Source organism: Anastrepha ludens, chromosome 3 (assembly GCF_028408465.1).
Source record: "Anastrepha ludens isolate Willacy chromosome 3, idAnaLude1.1, whole genome shotgun sequence".
NCBI classification, from domain to species: Eukaryota; Metazoa; Arthropoda; class Insecta; order Diptera; family Tephritidae; genus Anastrepha; species Anastrepha ludens.
The window spans coordinates 67,862,198-67,889,157 of record NC_071499.1 but is presented as its reverse complement, the minus strand read 5'-3'; the positions used below and the strand labels follow the sequence as shown (position 1 = coordinate 67,889,157).

Sequence of the window (26,960 nt, the reverse complement as noted above, 5' to 3'; positions counted from 1 at the left end):
AACAGTACGAAAATTCATAGCAATTAATACCCAAAATGTTCGCAAAATGTTGGTAAATTGTTTTTCATTTTTTTTTTTTTGCCAGTAACACGCCTCCAATAATACAAATATCATCATGCATGGTGCATCGAGCATCGCGAAACTTTTTTATTCTGTTTATTAGCTTGTTTTGTAAAAATGCGTACTACGTTTTGTGGCTTGTCATGCGTGCTTGTGTGCTCAACTAACAAGTTACATCGTGCTTGCGTTAATTAAATTTTGTGCAGTTAATTGCATTTGACGATGCGACAACTATAACAATATAACAACAACAAAATCAAAATACTACCAAATACATATCGATAAATAAGCAAATAAATAAAAAACATCGTTTAAGTATTGTAAGGCGGCAAAACAACAGTGCTACAATTAACACATAGTAATACATATGTATGCATGTGTGTCCATTACACAGGTACATATGTAAATTTCCGAATACACAAGCCGAACAGCAGTAAAAACAAGAAGGATAAGAACATCTCGACCAATGATTGGGAAAATGTTTAATTTACGGGTAAATAATGATTAACTGGTTTTTCTAATAAAACAAAACATACTGGTAGCTTGTAATGACTATCGCATAAATTACACCGACATGCGCGCACATACATACATATACAATAAATCACAAATACAATATATGTATACAGTGGACCAGATATGTGTAACATTAATATTTAAAATATCAGATATGTAAAAGTATATTTAATTACAATATATATAATATAAAATTATATTTTGGCATGTGGTCACAAGCTTAAATATTTTACGCTCTAGTTTATATGAAAAAAAGTTTCCACACAATTAAATACGTGGACAACTCGTTCTTTTTTTTGAGATTATAAAATTTTAATAATTCACTAAAAAAAACACAATGTCGAATGTGTATTGGGTGGCAAGACAATTTTCCCTGGACGAAAGTGTTCACCATATATTGACAAATGTTGACTATTTAATTATTTCATAAGCATTATATGTCATACCGTGATAAAAACATAGAAAGGTAGTTCCGCGGAGAGCCACTTGTAACATTTTTGTCGTTTGCAAAAAAATTTAGTTACACTCATTAATTTTCATTTTTTGTTTCGGTTTTGTGGAAAATTCAGATAAAAGTTGAATAAAAATTCTGTCAAAAAAATATCGGGAATTGTTCATTTCAAAAGCGCGCGCTACACATATGTATGTCTAATTTTTTTTTGCTGGAATGTTGGTACAACAGTCCTCTAAAGTGTCGCAGAGTTTGAGCATAATTTGTCAATTTGCTTCTTTTTGGCATTTAATTATGTCAGCCAACCGCAGGAGTGCTCTGCAATTTTCACTATGGATAAAAATATCTAACAAGGAATTTGTCTTAAATTTTGTCTTTCGACCGGGAATTCGTGTGCCGAATCGTTGAAAATGTTGCAGAAAGTCTATGACGAGTGTGTTTTGTCAAAAATACGGGTCTAGGACTGGTATAAGGCTTTTGCAGAGGGCCGAGAAGTCGTGGAAGATTTGCCCCGATCTGGCCGCCCATTAACGTCGTCAGCGGATGAAAACGTCGACAAGGTCAAGGAAATGGTACTGGAAAACCATCATTTAAGTTTGAGGGAGGTAGCTAGTAACCTTAGCGTGTCTCACGAATCAATTCGCAACATTTTACACCATCGATTGGGCATGAGACGCGGGGCTGCTCGACTCGTTCCAAGAGAGTTGAATTTCTTCCAAGAAATTCATCGGAAGAAGGTGGCTGGAGACATGCTTGAGCAAGTGAATTCGTACCCCAATATTTATCCAGCGCATCATAGCAGGTGATGAGATGTAGGTATATGAGTTTGACATGCAAACCTTGAATGCCGCTATCCACATGAGTCGAAACCCAAAAAAACCACGTCAAAGTCAGTAAAAATTGTTTAAAAGGTGCTTTGGCGACTGGACTAATCGTTGGCATATGGGTCTTGCTTCGAATGGAGCCTATTTTGAAGGCGACAAAACTAAATTTTGATGATTAAACAATTATTTGGCGTTTTATTGAACAATTTCCGGTACTTTTTTGACAGAATGTATTTAAATTCTCCGAAAATTAAATTTAAACGTGTGCGTTTTAATTGTGCAAATAGTTTAAGTTTGGATACAAGTATCGCCAAATTCTGCAGCCACTTCGCGTATCCTTTTCGCAATAAGCGTTGTGCAATTCGTCTGTTTGGTGAGAAATTTAAAAGGCTTAATTTGTTTCTATAAGATGAATTCCGCTTATGAAAAACAATTTCAAGCATTGTTCCTATGTACGAGGCGTGTTCAAAAAATAAGGTGAATTTTCATTTTTCTCAAAAAATCTATACTATAAAGATGAATGTCTGTACGTTGTCCGCGCATCACTACGAAACGACAACACCAAATGACGTAAAAATTTTTATATATTCATATTTTCACCCAATGAAGGTTATAGGCATGTTTTTATGATGGAACTCCCTTCCCACAGCCCCCAGGCCGCGCAACCACTCTCATTCGTCACTAATAATCGAATATTTGCTTAAATTTAATCTAAAAAATCTTAGTTTTTCCTATTTCCCACTATTTATAGCACACTCTAGAATTCATAATCCGCATAAGCTGTTCAAGCAAAGTTCAAAAACGGTTTGAGATAGAAAATTAATAAAAATAATTTTGCTTGATATTTTTCAGATTGGTTGTTTTGATTTTAATCAACAAGGCATAGCAACGGATGCCGGGTATTGTAATATTGTGGTTATTACAATAATAAACAATTATTTTCTATGAAATTATTGTTTGTAACTCTTTTATATACATATCCTAAATCCCTCAAAACTACTCCCACGCGAGCGGGGCCGCGGATTAAAGCTAGTATTTACATATAATGCAGATAATATTCAGATATAATGCACTTGTGCCATCGTGTTTTCCAACCCTCCAAGCATTTCTGATATGCACATTTTGGTATGTCCTTGAGCTCTCTCAGCGATTCCATTTTTATCGCCTCAATCGCCGCAAAACGCCGTCCTTTCATGGATCCGTTCAATCTTGGCAACAGAAAAAAGTCGCAGGGGGCCCAAATCTGATGAACACGGTGAAAATATCTGCTGAAATAATCTCTCACAAGCAAAGATGAGTGAGCAAGTGCATTACCATGCATTTTTTCCACAATTCCGGCCGTTTTTTTCTTGTATTGCTCCACGCAAAGGGCGCATAGCTTCAAGGTAATACTCTTATTTACCATACGACCTCGTGGTAGGAACTCTTGATGTGCTACGCCATGGTAATCGAAGAAAACAGTGAGCAAAACCTTGACATTTGATCGAATTTGGCGTGCTTATTTGGCCTGGACTCTCCTGGACTCTTCTATTGGGACGATTGGGCTTTGAGCGAGCGTCGTCATTCACATCTTCCCGACCTTCTGTGAAAAGCTTGCACTACTTGTAAATGCTATATTGTGAAAACCGTGATCATATCTTTAGGACGAGTATACCAACATAAAAAAAAATAATAATCGAAAGTCGAATGTACGTAGCCCGTGAAATTTGAAAATTTACCTTATTTTTTTAACACACGTTTTATACGTCGCAAAGGTCCAAACATGTCGTGTGCATCTGCAGAAAAATATTTGAAAAAGTCGAAGACTTTAAGTAAATGAGTACGCAGAGATTAAAAACGTTGACGCCTTCCCTGGACGAGGCCCAACCAAAATACCTCTCCAGAGCAAGATCAGAAGATCATTGATTTGGTTGTGACAAACCGAATCTGTCGTTGCGTGAAGCTGTAAGAGTTTTGAGCAAAAGTGGTGATAATGTATCTAAAGACAGACCTCACATTCCAGAGCATATTAAAAAAAAAAACGCGACTTTCATTTTCACACATAAAAAAAAGACTTTCATGGGATAAGGCAAATTTAGAACGGAATTGGATAAACGTAATATTCACGGCTGGACCTTTCTTTTGGGCGAATAGTCGCATTCGCCAGTCCCGGTGTACTGCTGATAATCGAGTACTTCAACGACCTGTTAAACTTCCAGTTAACGTTCTTGCATAGGTAGGGACTTCTTCAGGCCTGCAACTTATGGATGCACTCCACAATTTTCAAGCTTCAGATATAAAAACATAAATATGCTCCTAAGCCATAGTCTCAAACAGGTACCCACAGCAATGTGGAAAATTCACCTGCTACAGCAGCACGTCGGACTTGGAGGTGCAGAATTTGTGCTTACATGGAAATAGTGCTATAGATGAAACCTCAGAGGCCCTATTTTCCATTCGCGACAAAAGGAATTGATGAAGATGAGAAATACAATCGGATACTTGTAATTCCTTGCTGAGAGCTACTTAAAAAGAGCTCAATGCCAATCGAATGGGAGTTACGAAAAATTCATTCCGAAGCGGTGGTAACCACTTTTTTGTTTGTTTTTGTTTTTTGTGCTGATAGTTTTGCTTCTCAGATGAGTCATTTACACGAATTCTTTTGGGTTGGGTGAAAAAAATATTTTTAACATTTTTTGTTTGGCGATACAGATCATCATCATCATTGTTAGCTCAACAGCCCAGTGCGGGTCTCGTCTCCAGTACGATTTCTCGCAGGCTTGAGTTCTACAACAACGTATACCAAATAGCTCAGCGTCCCGATCTACGCCAACGAACCAACGGAGTTTTGGTGCTCCTTTGCCTCCATTTCTTCTGCTCGTACCCAGTATAGCTTATAATGAGACAAACCCATCGATACAGATAACATTAGTTTATTTAACTAACATCCATATACATAATAATCAAACATTTGAACAATATTTTCCTAAATTTTTCATTCGAAAGCATTGAAAATTGGGCGCGTAAAAGTGAATCTTCGGAAGCGTCTGAAAAAAAAGTTGTTTTGCGGTCTACATCAAAACTCGCAACAGAATCATCTGAAACAAGAAAAAATTAAAATTATTTTTCTGAAGTATTACTGGGAGGATCTTTTTCCATTTTTATATTTTTCATAGCTCTTGGAACCACGCACCAAAGAGACGGCTTTCGCTAAAAATCGACTAATTTGTTAATTGTTAAAAAAAATCTCACAAAGTTACCCGATGAATTATGTGAAGAAGTTCTGGGGAAATAGCTTTTGAGTAATGACATATGTGGGACTCAAAAATAATAAGTTTCAGAAAAGAGTTTCAAAGTCGAACAGGCTAGAGGCTTTGCCTGCAAAAAATCCACACAATATTCTTGAGAGTATATATTATTGAGATTGAATAATTCAAAAATTTTTAAGCATGCACTCGCAAAAGAAAAAAATCAATGCACGTGTAACAAAGTGAGTCCTGAGAGCAAAGCTCTTTTTACTTCGATTAATCTCTAAGCCCTTAATCCTTAATGTAACAAATAAAAGGGGAAGGGGCAAAAGCTTCGACGATAAAACTAAATTTTTTTACTTGGATTTCAAGAAAATTATTTTTTCATCTTTAATATAAGAAAAATACATCTGTACGAGTATATATGGGTTTGGTAAAAGGCTAGCGGAAGACGGACCTTGAAGGTGAATTAACTTCTAATCGGCTTTTAAGATCATTGATATACCTACACCTCTGTATATATGATTATAACAGCAGTAGGCAGCACGTGGGAGTTCTAAAAACCAATAAGAAAAGCGCGTTGAAGTTCCCATACTTTATTTAATGGATTTATTTCGAAAAAACACCAGTTAAAAATTCGTGGTAATTTATAAAAATTCACAAATAGGGTCTGTTTGGAACACCAGGTGATAATATTTAGTTTAAATCGAGATAAAAATTGGATAAATGCCATGATTTGACTTTCATTGTTATTAATATCGGGCCACTCCCTGCATGCACATTAAACATTTGAACTTTTATTTTTTATTTGTACACACACGCCTATATTAAAATATGTTAGTGAATTCGTTTTCTAATTCTTCTCCTACAGGTTGCTTTGCTCTTCTTTGGATGCTTCTCTACTGCTTTCACCGAAAATGTGGCGAATATAAGTGACAGTTTGGCTGTTGAAACAACAGTCGACTCTATAAAAGTTTCAACAAGTCTACCACCTGAAGTAAAGAGTAAAACGGAAAAACGGGATTCTTCTGATCAAATTGGTAGGTAAAAGAAAGCATGAACACAGCAACTGGTCATTTTCGTAGAGAATGATTCGTTAACCTATAGCAGCAAATATCGCAATTGAAAGCGTAAATTTTCATTTTTGCAGGGCCAACAATTTTCACACTTAAAGAGGATGAGCCTTTTAAACCAATAACCAGTGCCACATATCATCAACAATTGCCGCTTCAGCCGCAGCAATTCCAGTCATCGTCAGCACCAAGCACTTTTCAACCAACAACAGTGCGCTATGTGGCCGAAGAGGCGGCACCGCAGGTAAAGATACAATCGTACATTTATATATATGCTATGTGTCGGGTGTTTTTTAAGAGCTAGAGATCTTAAAATGATTATACAAGACAGAAATATTGTTGTAAGGATTTTTTTTATTATAATCGAAGTACAAAGGCTAACAGGACTTCAAGACTTTGCTCTGTGAACTTTGCGAATATTTTTTTTTCAAAGGAAATTTCCACAGCATAGGTTGGTTGGTTTATTGAAGTGGGGATATACCAAGAATCCAATTATTTCCAATCCATTTTGTTGCCACATCCTCGCTACCAAGAAGCTATACGGTTATTCCTTCTCTACTATATCAAGTCTGTGCGATTGAGAAACCTTATAAGATTGTTTACGAGGTTTCAAAAAGCGGTTTGCCAAGCGTTAACATCCTCACCTTCCATAGGGCAGCGCTCGGGTGGCATAACATGAAATACATCTAGAGCTATCAGCATTAATGTAGGGCTTGATATATGGTAGATGAGCTATGCTGACGACATAGTTGTAATATGTTGAGGGAAATTCGAAGAGACTCTATGTGAAAGAATTCAATTAGGATTAAAACTAACTAAAAAGTGGTGTGTTCAGGAGGGGCTGAACAAATATCCAGCAAAAACGAACATCAAATAATTCACAGGAAATACAAACTCAAACTTCCTAAACCAATGTACTTAGACAGGATTGAGGTAAAAATATAAAAAGAAGTGAAATTCTGGGTTATAACATTTGACCAAAAATGACTATTGGAAAATTACTAAATGAGGTCATTAAAGTATTCATGACATGTAAATCGATACACATAAATTACTGCGATTAATCTACGTGGCTATAGTCAGACCTATCATTTCCTACGGATCAATAGTCTGAGGGAATTGCATGACGAAGCAATCAATACTAAACTCACTAACAAGGACTAACCCATGGATCAGTGGTCTGGATGAGTACACTCTCTCTCGTGGGAGTCGCAATGTGGCCATCTGTTGCACCGGAGCTTTTCCGACTATTTCAGGCCCGGCATTAGGTGCTCTGGTTGGTCTACCACCACTTGATGCTTTCATCTAAGGAGAGACCTTGAATGCCATCTGCTGGCTGAAACACAATGGGAACTGGTACGGCCCCTGTCCGACATTGGAAAACAGAGAAGGCATAGATTTCGATCCAACGATTCTCTCCACGCCCCTTGACTCCATGCCATCAAGAGTCGTACTTGAAAAGAGATACAGTGTGGGGCTGCCAGAGGCTCAGTTGTGCTCAAACTCTGAAAATTAGCCCGGCCAATTTTCGAGTCCTGGCAATTTTCTCCAATTTTTTCGTTTTTTCATATTAAGGGAAATTCACATATTTTACTAGACCATTTCTAATTAGTTTCTTCTGGCACATTTCATCACCCTTAAAGGCTAAACGACTTGCCCTAATGTGTTTGCAGCACAAAGTCGAAGGAGTAGTACACTTTGCCTGCTTCTAATGATAAGTTTAATGTGCATAACGGTGCTATGCATTTGTGTGTGTGCTTGCGAAGGTGCTCAAAAGGATTTATATAATTGTAATTACTCATACGTCAGCGCGTTTCTGTAGTGAATGCTACGTAAGTACCATGTACTTACACATACATAAGCACACTATGCTGTCAGCGTGTTGTGCGAATCGAACGCGAACCTTTTATGCGCAAAATTCATTTATCAGACAAAAGCATGCGATGATTTAACCGGATGCAAGAGAGCAATCAGGAATGGGCACATGGCAACTATAACATAGGCATTCACATATTTATGCATACAACCTATATATGTATGTAAGTATATTTTCAATAGTTGAAAAATCGAAGTCAAAGGCGAAGGCGAAGGCGATGGCAAAATTGCAGCGATTATTTTCCGTTTTGATGTTAAGTTGACAGTTGTGCGAAAGTTGTGTGAACGAGAATTCTTCGCTTATATTTAATACTATGCGATACTATAGGGTGTTTTTGGAAGAGTCTGATAACTTAAAATGATAATACAAAATATAAATATTGTTGGAATAATATTTTTGTATTATAATCTGGTAAAAAATTCATCATCATTGTTAGTACCATATCTCGCTGCCGTATGTTAACATGGTCCTTGCAAAGCGATTTATACATTGCCATCTTTTGAGCTTTTGATTGCAATCGACACTTGAATAATTTTACGCGTGCAAAGAATGATACATAATTTAATGGGATCTCGTTTTGAATGTGATATCTGGCATATTATCGCCGCGGCTACGACTCACATGGTCCCTTCGATTAGTCCAATTTTTGTCTGAAATCTAAATGAGCCCAATCAGCAAATATGCGACGCCAATGATGGGCATTTGGCTTCAATTATTAGATGAATTGTTTTTTATGGACACTTAAGCTAAGAGCCTTACGTGAAATTTTCCACAAATTCGAATGGCAAAGACCAGAAGTTGAGAGCGACGACGAATCGACATTTCGGCGTCTTCTTCAACATTTCGTTCTATGAACTTCGCGAATAGATTTTTTTTTTTTTTAAATAAAATTTCCTCAATTTGGAAGCTTTGTTCTGGCGTTAAATGATTCATGATGACTTGCTCTTATATATATAATAATAGGACTATGAATAAGTTCGTTACGGTTTTACAACAGATGGCGTAACTTGATTATTATTCCATCGATCCACATTTCCAAACATTCATTGGAGAGCTACTGTCGTAAGGCACAAACGTCAGTATAAGTTTTTTATTTGAAGCGTAAACAACAATATTTTTACCACACTTGAAAATGTCGAATTTCGTGCCAAATAATGTGTTTTTGCGGGGAATTCTTCTTCATTATTTTAATATGAAGAAAAAAGCAGCCGAAAGTCATCGTATCTTGGTGGAAGTTTATGGTGAGCATGCTCTATCTGAGCGAACGTGCCAGAAGTGGTTTGCACGCTTTAAAAGTGGTGATTTTGGCTTGGAAGACGAAGAACGCGAGGGTGCGCCGCCAAAGTTCATGGATACCGAATTGGAGGAATTGCTCGATCAAGATCCGGCTCAAACGCAAGAAGAGGTTGCAAAAACTTTGGGAGTTGATCAATCAACCATTTCCAAACGTTTAAAAGCCATGGGAATGATCCGAAAGGTAGGCCATTGGGTGCCGTATGAATTGAAGCCAAGAGACGTTGAACGCCGTTTTATGGCATGCGAACAACTGCTTCAACGGCACAAAAGAAAGGGTTTTTTGCATCGAATTGTGACTGGCGATGAAAAGTGGGTCCATTACGACAATCCAAAACGTCGGGCAACGTATGGATACCCTGGCCATGCTTCAACATCGACGTCGGCGCAGAATATTCATGGCCTGAAGGTTATGCTGTGTATCTGGTGGGACCAGCTGGGTGTTGTGTATTATGAGCTACTGAAACCGAATGAAACGATTACGGGGGATGTCTACCGACGACAATTGATGCGTTTGAGCCGAGCACTGCGAGAAAAACGGCCGCAATACGCCGATAGACACGACAAAGTTATTTTTGCAACATGACAATGCTCGGCCACATGTTGCACAAGTGGTCAAAACATACTTAGAAACGCTCAAATGGGATGTCCTACCCCACCCGCCGTATAGTCCAGACCTTGCGCCATCCGATTACTATCTCTTCCGATCGATGCAACATGGCCTGGCTGACCAGCACTTCCGTAATTACGATGAAGTCAAAAAATGGATCGATTCGTGGATTGCGGCAAAACCGACCGAATTTTTCACAAAGGGAATCCGTGAATTGCCAGAAAGATGGGAAAAAGTAGTAGTAAGCGATGGACAATATTTTGAATATTAAATTTGTAACCATTTTACGCCAATAAAGTTTCAAATTTCGAAAAAAAACCGCACGAACTTATTCATAGTCCTATTATATAACTAGCGCTTACATCTTTTTTGGTTGTTTCATCGAGCTCCTCCTCCAATTTATGGCAAGCGTCTTGGTATTTTTTCATAAATGGAAGGATCTACAGTTTTAAGCCGACTCCGAACGGCAGATATATTTTATAAGGAGCTTTTAAGATACACAGTGATTAAAAATTCTTACAGTTATTAGAAAGCAACTTTTGCATTGCCTGTCGAGGAGCGACTGCTATTAGAAAAAACTTTTTCTTCATTTTTGTGTTTCACCGAGATTTGAACCTACCGCTTGCACTAATCGATTGGTGCTTGATTATTCCATTCATTACGGTGGCCGCCTTATTGAACATAGATGTCAACACGGTTTGCCATCTTCATCTGTCAAACTATAGTTATTGATATCGATAATTCTTATTCAGCTAAAAAAAGAAAGAGTAGTCTCCTTAGGTAGTAGAAGTGCGTAGAATATTTATTGACAACTCGGAAGAAAGCACAGCACTTTTGATAATTATCGACAACTTTGTTTACATCCAATTATCTCGTTCACTTTGATCATGCTCACAGCATATTTCAGGGAATAGAAGACCACCGGAGCACAGTGAGCACCACACAGCGTGCAGTCTATTTAAGTTTACATTCCGACTAGTTTCAAAGAAAAATGTTAAACCTCTTCTATCTCTCTGTTCCACTAACTTGATGAAAATTAAGAAAGTTTTTCCAAAAATTATACCTTCTAAGTCGGTCTTGAGTTCGAGGTCACATTTAAACGTTTTCAGTCGAGAAATCTCAAACTGTTGTTTCCCCGAAAAATAAAAAAAATCTCGAAAATTCCACAGAAATCATAAAATATATTTTTTACTCATCTGAGTTACTTTGGATGGATTTGAAAAGTGGTAGGTTTTGACTTGAGGTTCCTCCCAAATACTGAAAGCTTCTTATCTCATTCATTCTTCTCCCAAAATAATATTCTTTTTTCATTCGATCAGTATCTACTCTGACCGTAAAGCTGCCATTAAATCTCAACAGTGCAATAATGCTCCAAAGTAGCAATTTAATGCTGAGTTATTCTATAAACCTCCTATGTTCGGGCTTGAAATTGTAGGTCCCTCCATTTGTGGAACAACATAAGGACGCCCGCCACAAATAGGAGGAGGAGCTCGGCCAAATACCCAAAAAATGTGTACGCGCCAATTATATATATGTATATTATATATTCTAATTAAGCTTCGGCGACAGTCAGCCTTCACTGAAGGCTCTGGAGAATGCGAAGCAAACCTCAAAGATTGTTTAAGAATGTAAGAAGAAGCTTAATTCTGTTGCAAGACAGAACAGACTTGTACTTATATGGGTTCCAGGACATTCTGGTGTTCAAGGAAATGAAATTGCCGATGAATTGGCCAACCGTGGATCAGCGGTTCCCCCACAGGGACCAGAGCCAATAATCGGAATCAGTTCCGCAGGAATCATGAATTGGATCAGCGATTATGTATGCAATTTATATAAATAGCGATGGTCTGGTCTAGAACCCTGCAGAACTGCAAAGTGTTCTGTGGCAAGTCCGAACAGAAAACTGTCAAACTTCCAACTAAAACTTGGAAGGAAAGACGTTCAGTTGATGGTCGGTATTATTACAGGACATAGCTCATGGGGTCAGCATATGATCACCATTGGAATTATTGAGTATCCAATTGGTCAGTCTTGTTTGGAGGAGGCGGATAGCACTGAGCACTTCACTCTGCCTTAGCTAGAGCAAGGCTACGAGCTTTGGGTTTCGATGTCGTGATATGAGTAATATTCGTTCCCTAAAAGTGGATGGTATTTACAGATTTGCCAAAGAATCTGGAAAATCCTCACAGGACTAACTAATTCTGTCTCTATCTCTATTCTTTCCTATCTCTTTCTCTGATACTATTCTCTTTTCTCCCTTGAGAGACAATCTGTACTATGCGGACAGTCTTGATGTAACCAAAATTTTGCTGCTTACAGTAATTCGGCGAAAGCAATTACACCGCGAGCAATGTAGTAGTGAACGAATACTTAAGTGCGACTATTTTGCTTATGTAGTTTATGTCCCGTTTCATTGAACTTGCGAAAGTGTAAATTTACGTGCATGTGCATGGGCACAATAGATCTTCAAGTGAATCGCATATTTCATATTAATATCTATGTATGCACTTTAGGACCTCCACAGTATGATACCCAAAAGCTACTGGTGTGCTTTTATGCACGTACATACAAACATACAATATATTTAAGTATATGCTTGTAAGTATGACACTTCTCTCCTTGTTGCCCCTTTTAAGAAGTAGAAGTGTTACTTACACACCCGTTGCCTTCATGACATCTGAGTGGATTAAATATTTCACATGCCTTGCTGCTGGAGCTTACGAATGGGATGATTTGCGACACAAATCCACTTCATGCTCCACTAAGTGCGTCTGCGTATGCTGACTATAACAAACGACCTTTGGTCTTCGAATCTTGAAGTCATTTTAAGGACTGAATTTGCTATCGAAATCGCAATGTAGTAATCTACTACTAACACTACAGTAAGGTGTTAAGTGCAGCTTTAAACTCTGTCCAATAGATATATGCAGTGAAGTGTGTGTACGTGTGTTACAATTTACTCATTTTGAGTAATTTATCTGTTTCTTTAGATTTAAAATGAACTCTGAGTCAAAAAAGGAGTAAGGGATGGAAGGTAGCCTGTCAATCAATTGTTAAAGAGAAGACAAAAAGAGTCGTCATTCAATAATTGGAGTTTCTGAAGTTCTTTAATTTTTAATTCCTTACTTTGTTTATAGACTAAATTAAGGTTTAAGAGACTAGCAATGTAAAGGGTCTTTCAAAAGTGACGTCTAGATGTCAGTAGTGAATAATTCCTACTCGGTACCTTTGTTTGTATCATCTTTGACATTTTCCAAGTAGACGCGTACTGAACGCGTTATAGTTATTGAAACGTATTATGAAAATAGTTGATCGTTAAGAACAACATATCGGAAAATTCGTGATTTTTCTGGGCGAAATAATCGTCCGAATGGGTCGACAATTCAAAGGCTGGTGAAAAATCTGATTCTGTCGTGGATAAAAAAAGACTAACAGACCAAAAACTGTAGATTATTGCGCTGTAGCATAAAGTGTTGCTGAAGAACCTTCAACGTCGATATATCGACGTTCTCAACAATTAGGCATTCATGAATCGACTATTTGACAGATTTTACGTACGAAAAATAGATCCTTATCAACGCAGAAATTTCGTGAATAGGTTATTTGAACATGATTCTAGGGTTTCACACAAAATCATCTTTAGTGATGAAGCTCGCTTTACACCGGGCGGATTTGTCTACAAACAAAATGCAGCATTTGGGGGAGAAAACGCCTCGAACAATTTCAGAAAAGCCATTACATCTACTATTCGGTGTGATTTTTGGGCTCGTGGAATACCTAATTGCCCCGTTTTTCTACGAAGAAGAATATGAAAAGGCTGTTACTGTTAGTGGACATTGTTATTAACAACTGATGGAAGATGTTTTGTGGCCTGAAGGAATAGACATAGACGATCTTTATTTTCAACAGGTCAACAGGATGGAGCCACAAGTCACACAACACTGGGAATATTGCATTATTGCGATTAATTTCACGTAATGGGGACATAAACTGCCCACCTAGATCATACGATCTGACTCCACTACACTACTTTTTGTGGGGTTGTTTGAACCGTAAGGTCTTTATGAATAAGCCAACGGCAATTCCAGAGCTGAAATACAACATTCAGATCGAGATTGCTTAGCTCAATGCGAGTGAGCGAGGACTTAAATATTTTAGTACATCTCGTATGACAGCCTGTATACATGCTCGTGGTGGTCATTTAAATGATGCAATTTTTCACACATAATTGTTAAGAGCTCTATTTTGAATAAAAACAGTGAAACCTGAAATAATCTACATTTTTCCAAGTTTTATTTTAAAACAACATATAAGCGCACCCTTTATTATTCTACTTCCTTAAGATATTACATATTACTGTTACATATTATTAAGATATTACTGTTACATATTTTTTGTTTTTCGATCATTTATAAAAATAATACAGTTACAGGATTTTCCACTCGATAGTTGGTGACATATAACTAACTGACCATAAAGGTATAGTTTTCTATTATGGGAAGTTTTATAAAAATAAATAATATGCTTTAAAGAATCGTTCTTCTTGAAACTAATTTAATTTCTCATTCGAGCGACTGCATGTCAAGTAATCCAAGTATTGTGGAGGTTGAGTCAACTTTTCTAAAAATTGGGCAATTATTAAAAAAATTAAGAAAAAAAATATGCTCGGATGATTTTCAAAATTGACAACCAAAAATTATTTCATAAAGTTTTCAATAAAACAAATATATAAAAAAAATTTATAATTATATTTCACTTAAAAAATTAAAAAAAAGTTCATAAAAATTTAAAAATAACCAGAAGTTTTCAATAAAAAAATTTTTTTAAGAATAATATAAGAATATTTTATTCGAAAAAATTAAAACAAAAGTTTTAAAGTTTTAAAAAGGATCGAAGATATTTCACTGCAAAGAATTCTATACCATAATTTGCAATATTGAAAAAATTTCAAAGTTATTACATATTTTTATTAACTTAATTAAACTTACAAATTAAACAAATTTTTCAAGAATTAATGACAGTGTTAAAAATACTTGAATCACTTGAGATAGAATAATAAGTAGATATAAAATGTGTATGGACTACATTTCGGTCGGGCGGCAGTGATTAACTTTCGGACCATAAGTATTTAATTTAATATTCTTCACTTCAAACTTGCATTTTATTATACCAAAATTCAATGAGATCAACTCCCAAATTTTTTTTCAAAAATTCTGAAAAATTATAATATTAGAAGATATCTCGTCATGTTGTAGTGCTAACAAACTATTCAAAATGATTAATAACACCAAAATTCCATATGTTTATCAATTCTAGCTCTCATATGCCTGCCGTCCTTACCTTTTGAATTATAGTAAACTCAGAGCAGAGTAGGTAATGAGGTTTGTTAGAGGATTTTACAAGATAGAGTTGCTTGGTTACTCGTTTAATAGAAAGGCTCAATTCCTTGGGAATTTGACAGAATCAGATGTTGGGCTGACGTAATTGATGAGTCCTGAATTACATATTTATGTTTACAAAACACTTTTTCTTTATGTTAGAGTGTTTTATCATCTTTGTTTACACTGATCTAACCTAATGGTGCGCACAATCACCAACGTAAACGCAGTGCCGTGTCAGCTGATACGATGAAACTAGAGAGAGCCCCATGTAAATGAATTCTCACCACCCTTCCGTTCCGTAGTATTGTAGATTTTATCTTAGGATTTTGGATAATTTCCATAGAATCGTGTTAGCTGATTGCTCTCCCACTAGACAGTGTTGCCAAAGAGTACATTTCGAAATCACTTACAAAATAAACTTAGACAAATTTTAATTTGTATTAAAATAACTTAAAAACAATGTTGAATGATGTTAATTATAGATGAATGAAATATTTGAATTTTTTGGTTTTTAACTTTGGTTTATTATACAATATTATACAATTAAAAATTGCAACAATTTAAGATCTTTTACGTATTGTCGAGCTCTTTGGTGTTAGGAATTCCTCGACCAAGGGCCCTTTCGCATTGATAGCTTTTAATTTGCAATTTTATGGCTTGGTTCCTGATTGACGTTTTTTGAGAAATTTAACATCAAACATTACTTTACCGAAAGTATTGGCTATATGTCCTCCAATATTATGAAGCTAAGATAATGCCGACTGTGACGTAAAAGCAAGTACTTTCAAATACATTTATCTCAGTCCTTCTCAATTTTAAATTATTCACAACCTCAATGATGGAGTATTTTCTGGTGTACATTGGCGGAATTCTGGGGCCGTTTTTAATTTATCTACTGTTTGTAAAGGAAATAGGGGTTAGGCATGTGGAGGAACACGGTTTCCGTCGATTATTTTGTATTTATGTTCCATACGAATATAAAATTAAGATTTATTTATTTTCAAAGCCTTTATTGAAGCAAATTTTGCATCTGTGTTTTGTGCCAGTTGAGGACTGTAGGGCTTATGAGTTGGAATTTCTCACTCAATCTTTCGAAGTTTTTGGGTGCGTCGTTAAAGATGTGTACAGCCTGACGTTGTTCTGATGGAACACAACACTCTTTCTATTTATTGGTTCTGACCACTTCTGGTCGACCGCCTGCTCCGATCTAGTCAGTTAATGGCAATGGAGGTTTAAATTGAGTGGTGAGTGCCCAATGTGAGCAGCTCATAGTTGATGATACCCTTTCAATTTCACCAAAATGCATAGCATGACTTTCTGGGCCATTAATCTGGAACTGCTGATTTTTGGATCAGCTCATCGCCTTTCAACCATATAATTCTTTGTCTGTTATTCTCACATTGAACTCATTTTTGTTGCCAGTTCCCATCCGCACGGATGTCAATTCAGTTAAAAGTGAACGTTTGAGCCAAACAGTTTGTCCCTTGTACATCAAACTTCTTCTTGATGCCAGGAAGAGGTTACAAATAGTGTTCTGGCTAATCTTCAGCTCCCATGAACTGTAATAAGTTCGCACTTGTCACTACGATTCGATAATTTTTACTATATATCTCATCTTCAAGTTTCATATCAATAACAACAAAATAATTGGTACCTCTGGTAACACACGCGGCATTCAATAATAAATGTAAAAAAGAGAAATTTTAATGCATTCTTCAGGACCATTACTCGGAAAGAGAAAAATACGAGCAGGCGGAAAAACAAGTTTTTGCAGCATAAAGAACTAATATAGCATCGAATTTAGCAGAATAGTGATTGTTCTAAAGATTTCATTCTATCAATATGGACGCCAATGATGAGGCATATTCTGGTAGACAAGTCGTCGAGAATGCCATTAAAATTACGGCAGTCGATGAGTCTCATTTCTTGTTTTGTCCAAAAACTAAAGATTAGCCAGAAAAAATTTACTTACATCGAATATTTCTAAATATGTAATTCTCCACACAAAAATTTGTTAAAATTGAGCTTGGTTGCTATTCCGCCTTGACATCTTGGCACATATTTGTTAGCTTAATTTTTTTTGAGATTTTTGCGTTGGTGATGTAAAGGTTTTGCCTGGGAAGATCCCTAGTAAGATTCTCTGAATAACTATTTTCATTTTAATCCATTTAATTTTAATCTTCTAACGATTTTCTGAATTTGGGTTTTGAGAGGTTTCTTGAAGTAATGGCCAAATAACCCCTTTGTGTGGGTGTTAATGGGTTAAAATGTTCTACGAAAATATATCTCGTAAAATTTTACTCCATATGTTTTAATCTTTTATTTCGCTCAAACAGATATTTTAATAATTTGTTCCACTTTTTTGAAAACAACTTAGGCCAGGACATTAATACTTTAATAGGACGTAAAACAATTTGTTAAACCAGTACTTTATTGCTGGATAGATATACATTCAGAAAATATTAGAAAAGTCCAGATTGGCTTCGGTTGTTGCACATACATGTTGCACGTATATATTCCTTGAAGGTGACGCAGCTCAAATTTTAAGAGGAAAATTTCGTTCCTGTTTCAAAGACTACAGGATGAGAGGAGTTTACAACAAAAGTCGATTGGAACTAGTAAAAATGTATGTAATTAATTTCGAAAAAGGTTCAGTTATGTATGTCACTTTTGAGGAATATTTGTGATATGTATTCCAAAAACTCCTAGTAAATGCTTTGTTACTTCGAGGGCGACTACAAGTCTAAATTAATCTACTTTCAGGTTTATTACGATAGGCCTCCAAATGGAGCCGCTCCCGCAATCACAAATGCTGAAAAACTTGCGAACCTTGTTGACGGTGGCATTCATTACGGGACCCCGACGCATGCCTATCGAGGACCATTCAAAGGACCATATCAGCTGCAATTTGAACAGACGCATCCTCAGCCGCAAACGCAGCAGCAGCAGCAGCAGCCCTTCAATACAGCCATAAACAAGCAACGTTATAACCAGCAGCAATACGCTCAAGTACCGAAGTTGCCTCCAAGCCCCGGTTATGCCTCGCCTCCCTCAACAGACGTAAGTTTTTTATCACTAGGGGGACTGCCACAGCAGCAGCAGCAGTCGCCTCATCAACAACGTCATTACCACCCCCAGTCACAACAGGAGCAGCAAAATGAGCAGCAGAAGCTGCAACAGCAACAGCAAGCACAAAAATATGTGCCACAACAACAACAACCATTTGTTGCTCTGCAAAAACAATCACATCCACAACAACAACAACAGCAATCTCTTCAATATCAACAACCTGCTAGGCAGCAAATTCATTACATTATTGCTATACCGTTATCGTATGTGCGGCAGTTACAACATCAATTAGCAGCCCAACACGGATCACCACCCACGAATCAGCATCAACACCAACTTGCCGCACCGATACCACTGCAAACACCGCGTCATTCTCCTCTGCCGCCACTCATTGTATTGCAACCCGTTGGCAGCAGTGGCGGCGGCGGCAGCAGCATCAGCAGCAGCAATTCATTAAGTCGCGAACCCTACCGCCTACAGCCGCCCATTCATTATGTGCCACAAGCGTCTGCGCCATCTAACCCTGAAGCCGGTTCGCATATTCAATCGCCGCCAGCTTTGGTGCCACAACAATTGCCTGCGCCTTTGAATTTGGTGCTGGCAGCAGCAGCAGTACGGCCACGGCATATGGTGTATCCGGCATCGCAGTTGCTCTTCGTACAGCCACAACTTATTCGCCATGCACCGCAACAGCAGCTGCAGCTGCAAGTCAAACAGCATCAGCAGCCGCCACATTATGGTAATTAAAATGCATTGCCGCTAAAGTACACGCCTTGCTTCATTAAAGAGGGAAACAATGAAATTTGCGTGTGATTGGGAAATTGTGCTTGTTTATTATTTAGAAAGAAATCAAAGAGGTTATGCATAAGTAACTAATTCACTCATTGAGAAGCTTCAGCTATAAGCCTTTCCTGGTGTAGGTATTAATAACACTGTACGACATAATCAAACTTTTTCCAAACTAATAGAGTTCCGATAGTAAATTCAGATAGAGGGGGCAAAAAAAAAAATTTGGCTTGAAATTACACCTGAATTTTTTTAATCGGGGTGTCAAAGTTTTCGCCGTTTTAATGGTAAATCGGCAAAGAAAACTATGCCGAAACTACTTTTAAATGTGGTCCGTGCGCATAACTAAGGAAAACGTTTGAAGTAGGCTCCAGCCAGCGCGTGTCACTTGCCAGTGTAAGCCCGAGAAGTTATACGCCTTCATTATAAACGATGTAACTATTTTAAAGTTCAAAAGTACAGTAATTTTTGTTTTGAGAAAATAAAATTAGATGTTTAGCGCAAATAATGCTTTTTGAATATGAGATGGTGGTAAAAAATTCAATTGTTTTTAACAAAACTTTACCTACACAAAAAATTTTTGAAACACTACGTGTTTTTGCTGTTTAATATGTTTCCAATAGCTCTCAAAAAATTATGAGGTTCGAATAAATCGGGGCTGAAGTAGTATAAAAAATATGAAGGCCTGTATACAAGTTTGTTTATAAATAACTCGTCAAAAAATTAAGATTAACGCAAGCGCTTTCGTGAGAATAAATCACACTATGCTAATTTTCAAAATCGCCCAATGACATGTAAAAAATCGAAAGTCGTCTTTTCGTGCATCACTTGGGATAGCTTAATTCTATATAATGCGTCCAGCTGTTCTATGAAAAAAATAGCGAGCAACTTTTTTGTGAAACATTGTAACTTTCTAACCCCTCATAAGACTCATAAGACTGTTCGTCTCTTCTGCATGAAAGGGCAAACCATACCCATTCTTCTTCTTAATTGGCGCTATAACCGCTTACGCGATTTTGACCGAGTTTAACAAAGCGCGCCAGTCGTTTCTTTCTCGTGCTAACCGGTGCCAGTTGGACACACCAAGTGAAGCCAAGTCCTTCTCCACCTGATCTTTCCAACGCAGAGGAGGCCGCCCAACGTAGCCACTGGATCTTTATTCGCTGCGCTATGTCTATGTCGTCGTAAAGCTCATACAGCTCATCGTTCCATCGTCTGCGATATTCGCCGTTGCCAACGTGCAAAGGTCCAAAAATCTTACGCAGAATCTTTCTCTCGAACACTCCAAGCGTCGCTTCATCGGATGTTGTCATCGTCCAAGCTTCTGCGCCATACGTTAGGACGGGCATGATGAGAGTCTTGTAGAGTGTTAGTTTTGTTCGTCGAGAGAGGACTTTACTGCTCAGTTGCCTATTTAGTCCAAAGTAGCACTTGTTGGCAAGAGAGATTCTACGTTGGATTTCAAGGCTGACATTGTTATCGGTGTTAATGCTGGTTCCTAAATAGACGAAGTCTTTTACAACCTCGAAATTATAACTGTCTACAGTGACGTGGGTGCCGATACGCGAGTGCGCCGACTGTTTGTTTGAAGACAGGAGGTACTTCGTTTTGTCCTCGTTCACCACCAGACCCATTCGCTTTGCCTCTTTATCCAGTTTGGAGAAGGCAGAACTAACAGCGCGGTTGTTAAGGCCGATGATGTCAATATCATCGGCATACGCCAGCAATTGTACGCTGTTTGTTTTTTTTTTTATAAGAGCGTACAACAATACCCATTACAGAGGGATATTATATCATCTTGGCATTACAGTCCAGGGTTGGCCATTGCCTTCTCTACATTACGGGAAATAACGGGTTAAAATTTAATACGCTATCTGAGGCAAAATTGTATTATAAATCTTTTAATACACCAAAGCTCTAAATTTAATACCCATACCTTTAAATTTACAGCATCATAGTTAATTCAATATAACGCAAACATCAGAAATAACTCGAAATCGAAAAAAAAAATTGGGAAAGGTGGCGCAAATTTAATCATCCAATTTTGTTTTTGAATTACTTTTTTACCAAATAAAAAATATTTTGAGAGGTGTCAATCTTTATTTTGACCTTTGTGCCTTGTCTGCTCGAATACTACAGCTGTTTAGTTTACAACTGTCAAACATGACTGGTGTACGGCACCATTTGCCAAATTATAAACCTTCCGATAGGGTGATTAATTTTACGCCTTCTTGTATTAACGTTATCTTATAGCAAAGACAGATGGTGGCGTTAATCGGGATTAACGACTTAATTGGGAATTATCTGAGGAATTCAGTGCAACTGATCCGGATCAGATATTTAGACTTAACTCCCAAAATTTAAGCGGATTAGGTGAATTTTCGATGGCAGTCTTGCGAGAAAATGGCTGTTAATATCCATTGTGAATGAAAAATAATGAAACTTTTAAAGAGAACAACATGAAATACTTGACTTGTTTTAAATAAATAATATAATTATTTTCTGTATCAGGGAAGCTAATACCCGCATATGTTGCCTGCGGGCCATCTTTTACGGACAAAACTATACAACAAACAAATTAGCTGTTCACTAATTCGCGTAGCAACCGTCTGTCACACTAAAATTTTGATCAGAATTAAGTGCGCTGCCGGTCAATGCTATTACATTTATTACATTTTAAGCTTGAACTTTTCTGCCATTTTAGGTGATTTTTTGGAAAAAAATATTTTGAAAAACTAATATTATTTATGAAACACTTCATTTCTGAAGATACTCTCAGATCGGTTCAGGCTACATATGTAAATCTTAATATTTTTCTTAAGTATTTTGGCGGAAGTCTTCAAATATAAAATTTTGTATAATTCCGATAAAAAATTATATCGATTTGTTTTCGTACGGAGAGTGATGCTCCCTAATGCACTCTCTCTCCGAGTTATTCAGATATTTCTTCAAAGTTATATTAAGGACCTTCGATATTTCTTTATAACTAAAAGATAATTGACACGAGATGGAAAAGACTAGTAGGGCTTTTACAATTTATCTAAAATCACTTCGACCATTAATAGACCAATCCTGTCAGTGTAGTGTTAGTCACCGGTCGTCTTCATCTAAAGGTAGGCCCAGGAAACATGCAGTTTCGACAAGTTGGGTCCAGAGGGAGATTGGTGTTAGATGAGTGGGTTTGGTGGGGCACGTGAAAAGGTGGTTAGTGTCGTGCGGGGTGACTTCACATGCAGGACATATGTTTGGTATGTCAGGGTCAATTTTGGATAAGTACGAGTTTAACCTGCTACAACAGCCAGAACGTAATTGTGCCAAGCTTACGCGGTTCTCACGGTGAAGCTGGAGCTCTTCACCTGCTGTAGATGGTGGTTGGACTCCGATTACGGCATTCGGTGATCGGGAGCTTAAGAAGGTGGTAGGGGTCTTTCCTTATTTTCTTGTCTGTCTAAACACTGTCAAGCAGGTGTCTACATACCTACGGTAGCACCCAAGCAGAAACTGTTTGCTGAGTAGTTATTTGTGCTCCTTTACAGGTAGCATCTGTGCCTCATTGTAAAGGTGTCAAAGAGGGTACATCAGGAGGCAACCCGTTGCTGTCCGAATAGCAGTGTTTTGGCAAGTCTGGAGTCTGGAGCTTATTCCAGTAGTTCCTGGAGGCCAGGTAGGCCCAGTATAATATAGAACCGGCCGGCCAATCGCCTTAAATGTCGAAAGCAATATTTTTTTGCCTTTGCCTCAAGTGCTGCCGGCAAGCGGAGGACCTTGTTACGAATTTGGTCTTTAGTGGCAATTGCGGTTGTGTGCAGAGAGAAGAAGAACAAACGGTCGAAGGTTACACTCAAAATTATGGGATTGTTAACAGTCGGAATTGGTGTGTCATCGACTTTGACCTTGAGTTGCCGTTTGACCTTCTTCGACCCCAGAGAGTAAAGGGGGTCGCCGTGGATTTGTGGGGTAAAGTTATAGATTCCGTAAAGAAAAAGATTGAAGGGTCTGCTTTTGGTACAGGGAAATGATTTTGATTTGCATATTTTAACTCATTCGAGCTGCTTTCAGAATTTACATACTTAGTTAATATGAGTATGAGTAGACTAAGAGGACTTGAAATGAAATTGGTATTTGAATAGGTCGAGCCAAGGAGCACCAAGAGATTTGTTGGCTCCTAAAACACTCAGGCTAAAAAGCCCCTTGTATTTAAAGCTCTGGAAAGAGGGTAGATAGTCAAAAAAGGAAGGAGAAAAATATCAGTCAGGCTAAAAGGACTTAGTTCATAAGCTGCCTCGCTTGGTAGGTGGAAAATTGTTATTTTTTTTGCAAATTCTACCTTGTAAAATGAGACTCTCGAATCTTTATCTGTTTGCCAAACTGCTTGTAACTCTCGCATCATAACCAAATCCTACGAATTGAATGCATATTAAGTGTTCATAAAGCGTTAGATGCAGCCATACTGCAAATAAGATATAAAAAAATAAATAATTGGTGCTTACATTCTTTTCGGGTGTTTAGTCGAGCTCATCCTCCTATTTGTGATATGCCCCTTGATGTTTTTCCACAAATGGAGGGACCTGGAGTTTTAAGCCAACTCCGAACGGCAGATATTTTTTACAAGGAGCTTTTAAGATACACAGTGATTACAAATGCTTACAACTTATATTTAAATTCTATTTTGGATATTATATATAATTATATTTATTTTATTCATAATTTTATTCAAAGAATTTCTGTTCAATAAAAAGATCTTTCAGATTAGCATAAATTTATTTTGCTTCACAGCTATTCAACAGAAACACACACAAAAATATGTATACATTTATGTACCCTGCTTTTGTTCAGAAATACAGAAATTGAACTTTCAACTCATTAATTTTCAATTGCAGCTCAAGCGCCGGATCAACAGCAGCAGCACTCTATCGAGGAGCGTAACGCACAGCAACCACATCACCAACAACAGCCCCAACCACAACAACACGAACAGCGACCAAAGTCGACGGTGAAGCAAGCGCTAGTGCCACCACCCTCAGCAGCTACTGTTCCATCATCAACATCATCGTTGCCACCTCTTTCCTTACCCCCACCAGCCGCCTCTCCGCATGCGCCTACTGCATTACCATTACATTCATCATTGCCTGCTGCTCCGCCAGTGTTCTTCTATAACCCAGCCTATGTGCAATCACCACCTCCCGAACAGCATCCACTGCCACCTTCTCACTATAGCAGCTACATTCAAGGCCAATTTGGACCAGCGCAACATCCAGCTACACTGGTCAAACTCTCAGCACCGAGTGCATTACTTGCGCCGCAGACGGCGCTCACACCTCACTTTTACCCCATTCATCACTCACTCGGTGGTCCCCCAGCGTTGGCAACAGTGCTAAGTCCACAAAGCCTCTTAGTTGCGAAGGCGCCTCTTCAATTTCAGCAGCCGTCGCATCAGCAACCGCCAGCATTACCGGCATTTGTTAGCAAACCAGCAGTCTATATGGCACCGCAGGACGTTGTCAATGGTATTGCGGTATCGGGGTCAGGAGGAGGGTTGCCCTACTTCATCCATCCAGCTGGTGTACACTATGGAACGCACCTGCACAACCCTGATACACCCTTGGTAGCAACGTCGAAGATCTTGGGAAGTGCGGCAAACGCAGTTGCTGATAATCAGCAGCACCATCTGCATCTGCATCAACAATCGCGGCCCGAACAGCAACGGAAACAGCAGCAACAACAATTAGATTCACGGGCTGCAAGTGGCGGTAATGACGACAATAACGCCATTGTTAAGTATCCTTAAAGGTGTGGTGGTGCGGGAATATTGAATCGAAGGGAAGGCTGAAGGTTTAGTCAATAGTAGCTGAGGTGGCAGAACAGGAAAATGGTGTACAACTATCACCGTTTACCTACACACATTATGGGATATCTACGATTATTTTAGTTTACCTTTTATCGCATCCGTATTACATCTCCATAATACTATTATTTATTTCTCATACTTACGCCTAAGTTTCCAAAGGATTGTAGTATGTATTTTCGAATTTAAATGTCATAGTTTTATGTTTCAAAGATGTTAACAAGTAATTTATAAATAGTTAACCTAGCAATTCATTTTTTACCCATAAATATTTTTATATGTATTATGATTTCATCAAACAAAAATATTAAAATTAGATTATCAGATTAACACACATTTTTTCATTAGTTTTGCATGAGTTTTTTCTCCACTTTCTCAAGTTGTCAATGCTTCGAAACGTTGTTCACAGGGATAGGAAACTCGGCTCTCCCTCTATAGGATTCCGGTAATGCTGACAATCTTTTATTCCACATGTTTTTGTTCTTTACCATAGCTTTTAAACTTTGTCTTCCGACTCAGTAAGCCTGAGACCGAAAAACCCTACTACATAAAATATGATACTTCCATCAGAAGGGTCTTTAGTATCAAAGTAGTCGGTATGGAAAGCATGTGAAAATATGTTTGGCTTTATGCGGGACATACTCGCATGCTAGGCAGGTCTTTGCCTCGTCGGGATACAATCTTGGTGGGTAGCTGTTCGAACGGCTGCACTCGCTGCAACATTCGGAGTGAGTTGAGCAACTAGCTTGCTCATAGTGCTCCCCTTAGTCGTGGTTAAAATGTGCATTTATTCACATTTATTGACTCCGGAAAACTCTTAGACAATTGTTATTTAGAAATGTCTCATTGGATTTTGGCAGTTGAAGCTCTTCCGAGCCTAGTGTTGCCTTTATTTGGAATAAATGTGAAGAGAAATATATTCGAAGTCAGAAATGTTTTTACACTTTCTTTTAAATGTGTACTATTTATTTAGTATTTAGTTCACCTACCACAAGCACCGTAATTCTCAACAGGTTTATAAACAAATGCATTGAAAAATTGAGTTTGAAAGCAATAAAAAGGCTCTGCACATCAATGGAAAGATACCATGAGACCTTTCCTCATACACAAGCATTGAGCTCTGTTAAATAAAACATCCGAAAGCAAAGAATCATTCACTTATGTCTTGTTTAGGGATGATATCAATGGTGATGTTTTTAAAAATGAGCGCCAAATTTATGAGATTTGAGATTGATAATTGAAACTTGGATGATTTTTTACTTCAGCGTGATGACAAAATAAAGGCACAAAGATAAAGACCCGGAAACGATTCATACCCTTAAGACGAATTTCATTGGATATTTGAAATTTGAAAACAATCTTGTTTCACAACTAATTGTTATGTTTCGTCTTTCTAATAAAACGAACCTTTCTTCTATATATTTATGTTTGTAATGTTTCTCTTAAAAATTGCTGGTGGCAACCAGCCAAAAGGGTACAATCCCAATACTAGTCCGGTCTAGCTGGCACTTCTTAATGGTGTAGTGCTAAGGAAGTCAGTATTTCGGCAGGAATTAATTACTCTCGTTCTGCATCAGTGGAGCTCTGCGCTGAATATGCTACTCATTAACACTAAAGAAGCTGCAAATTCTACTCTCAGGCTACTAGAAATCTGGCAAGTAGCTCGCAGTGGCAACACGAGAACCCCAAGATCAAACCACTCCATTCGATTCTATACTGATGAAGACAAGTTAGAGAACATAGATGGTGGGGCGTTTACTCTGCACAACAGGGAATTCAAACTTCGTTCCGTTGATGATGCTGTAAGCATCCTCCATAAATGTTTGGCTATTACTTTTGAAGTGGCTTGAACCTAGGTCGTTTCCGCAACGTGAAACCAAACCTGGTTCCGCTTTCCAGGCCACCGTAGTTTTTCTCACACCAAACGGGCGGCAATATAAAAATCTGTT

At 37.8% G+C, this 26,960-nt stretch overlaps 1 protein-coding gene across 1 annotated transcript; it reads left to right on the top strand.

Moving 5' to 3' along the window:
• Positions 1 to 235: 235 nt before the first annotated feature.
• On the top strand, positions 236 to 25,267 carry LOC128858155 (transcription factor SPT20 homolog). Its single transcript, XM_054094176.1, has 5 exons — positions 236 to 553; positions 5,950 to 6,118; positions 6,229 to 6,395; positions 18,075 to 19,119; positions 24,047 to 25,267. The coding sequence occupies exons 1-5, from the start codon at positions 527 to 529 to the stop codon at positions 24,952 to 24,954; spliced, it is 2,316 nt and encodes a 771-aa protein (XP_053950151.1). The 5' UTR covers positions 236 to 526; the 3' UTR covers positions 24,955 to 25,267.
• Positions 25,268 to 26,960: the final 1,693 nt, after the last annotated feature.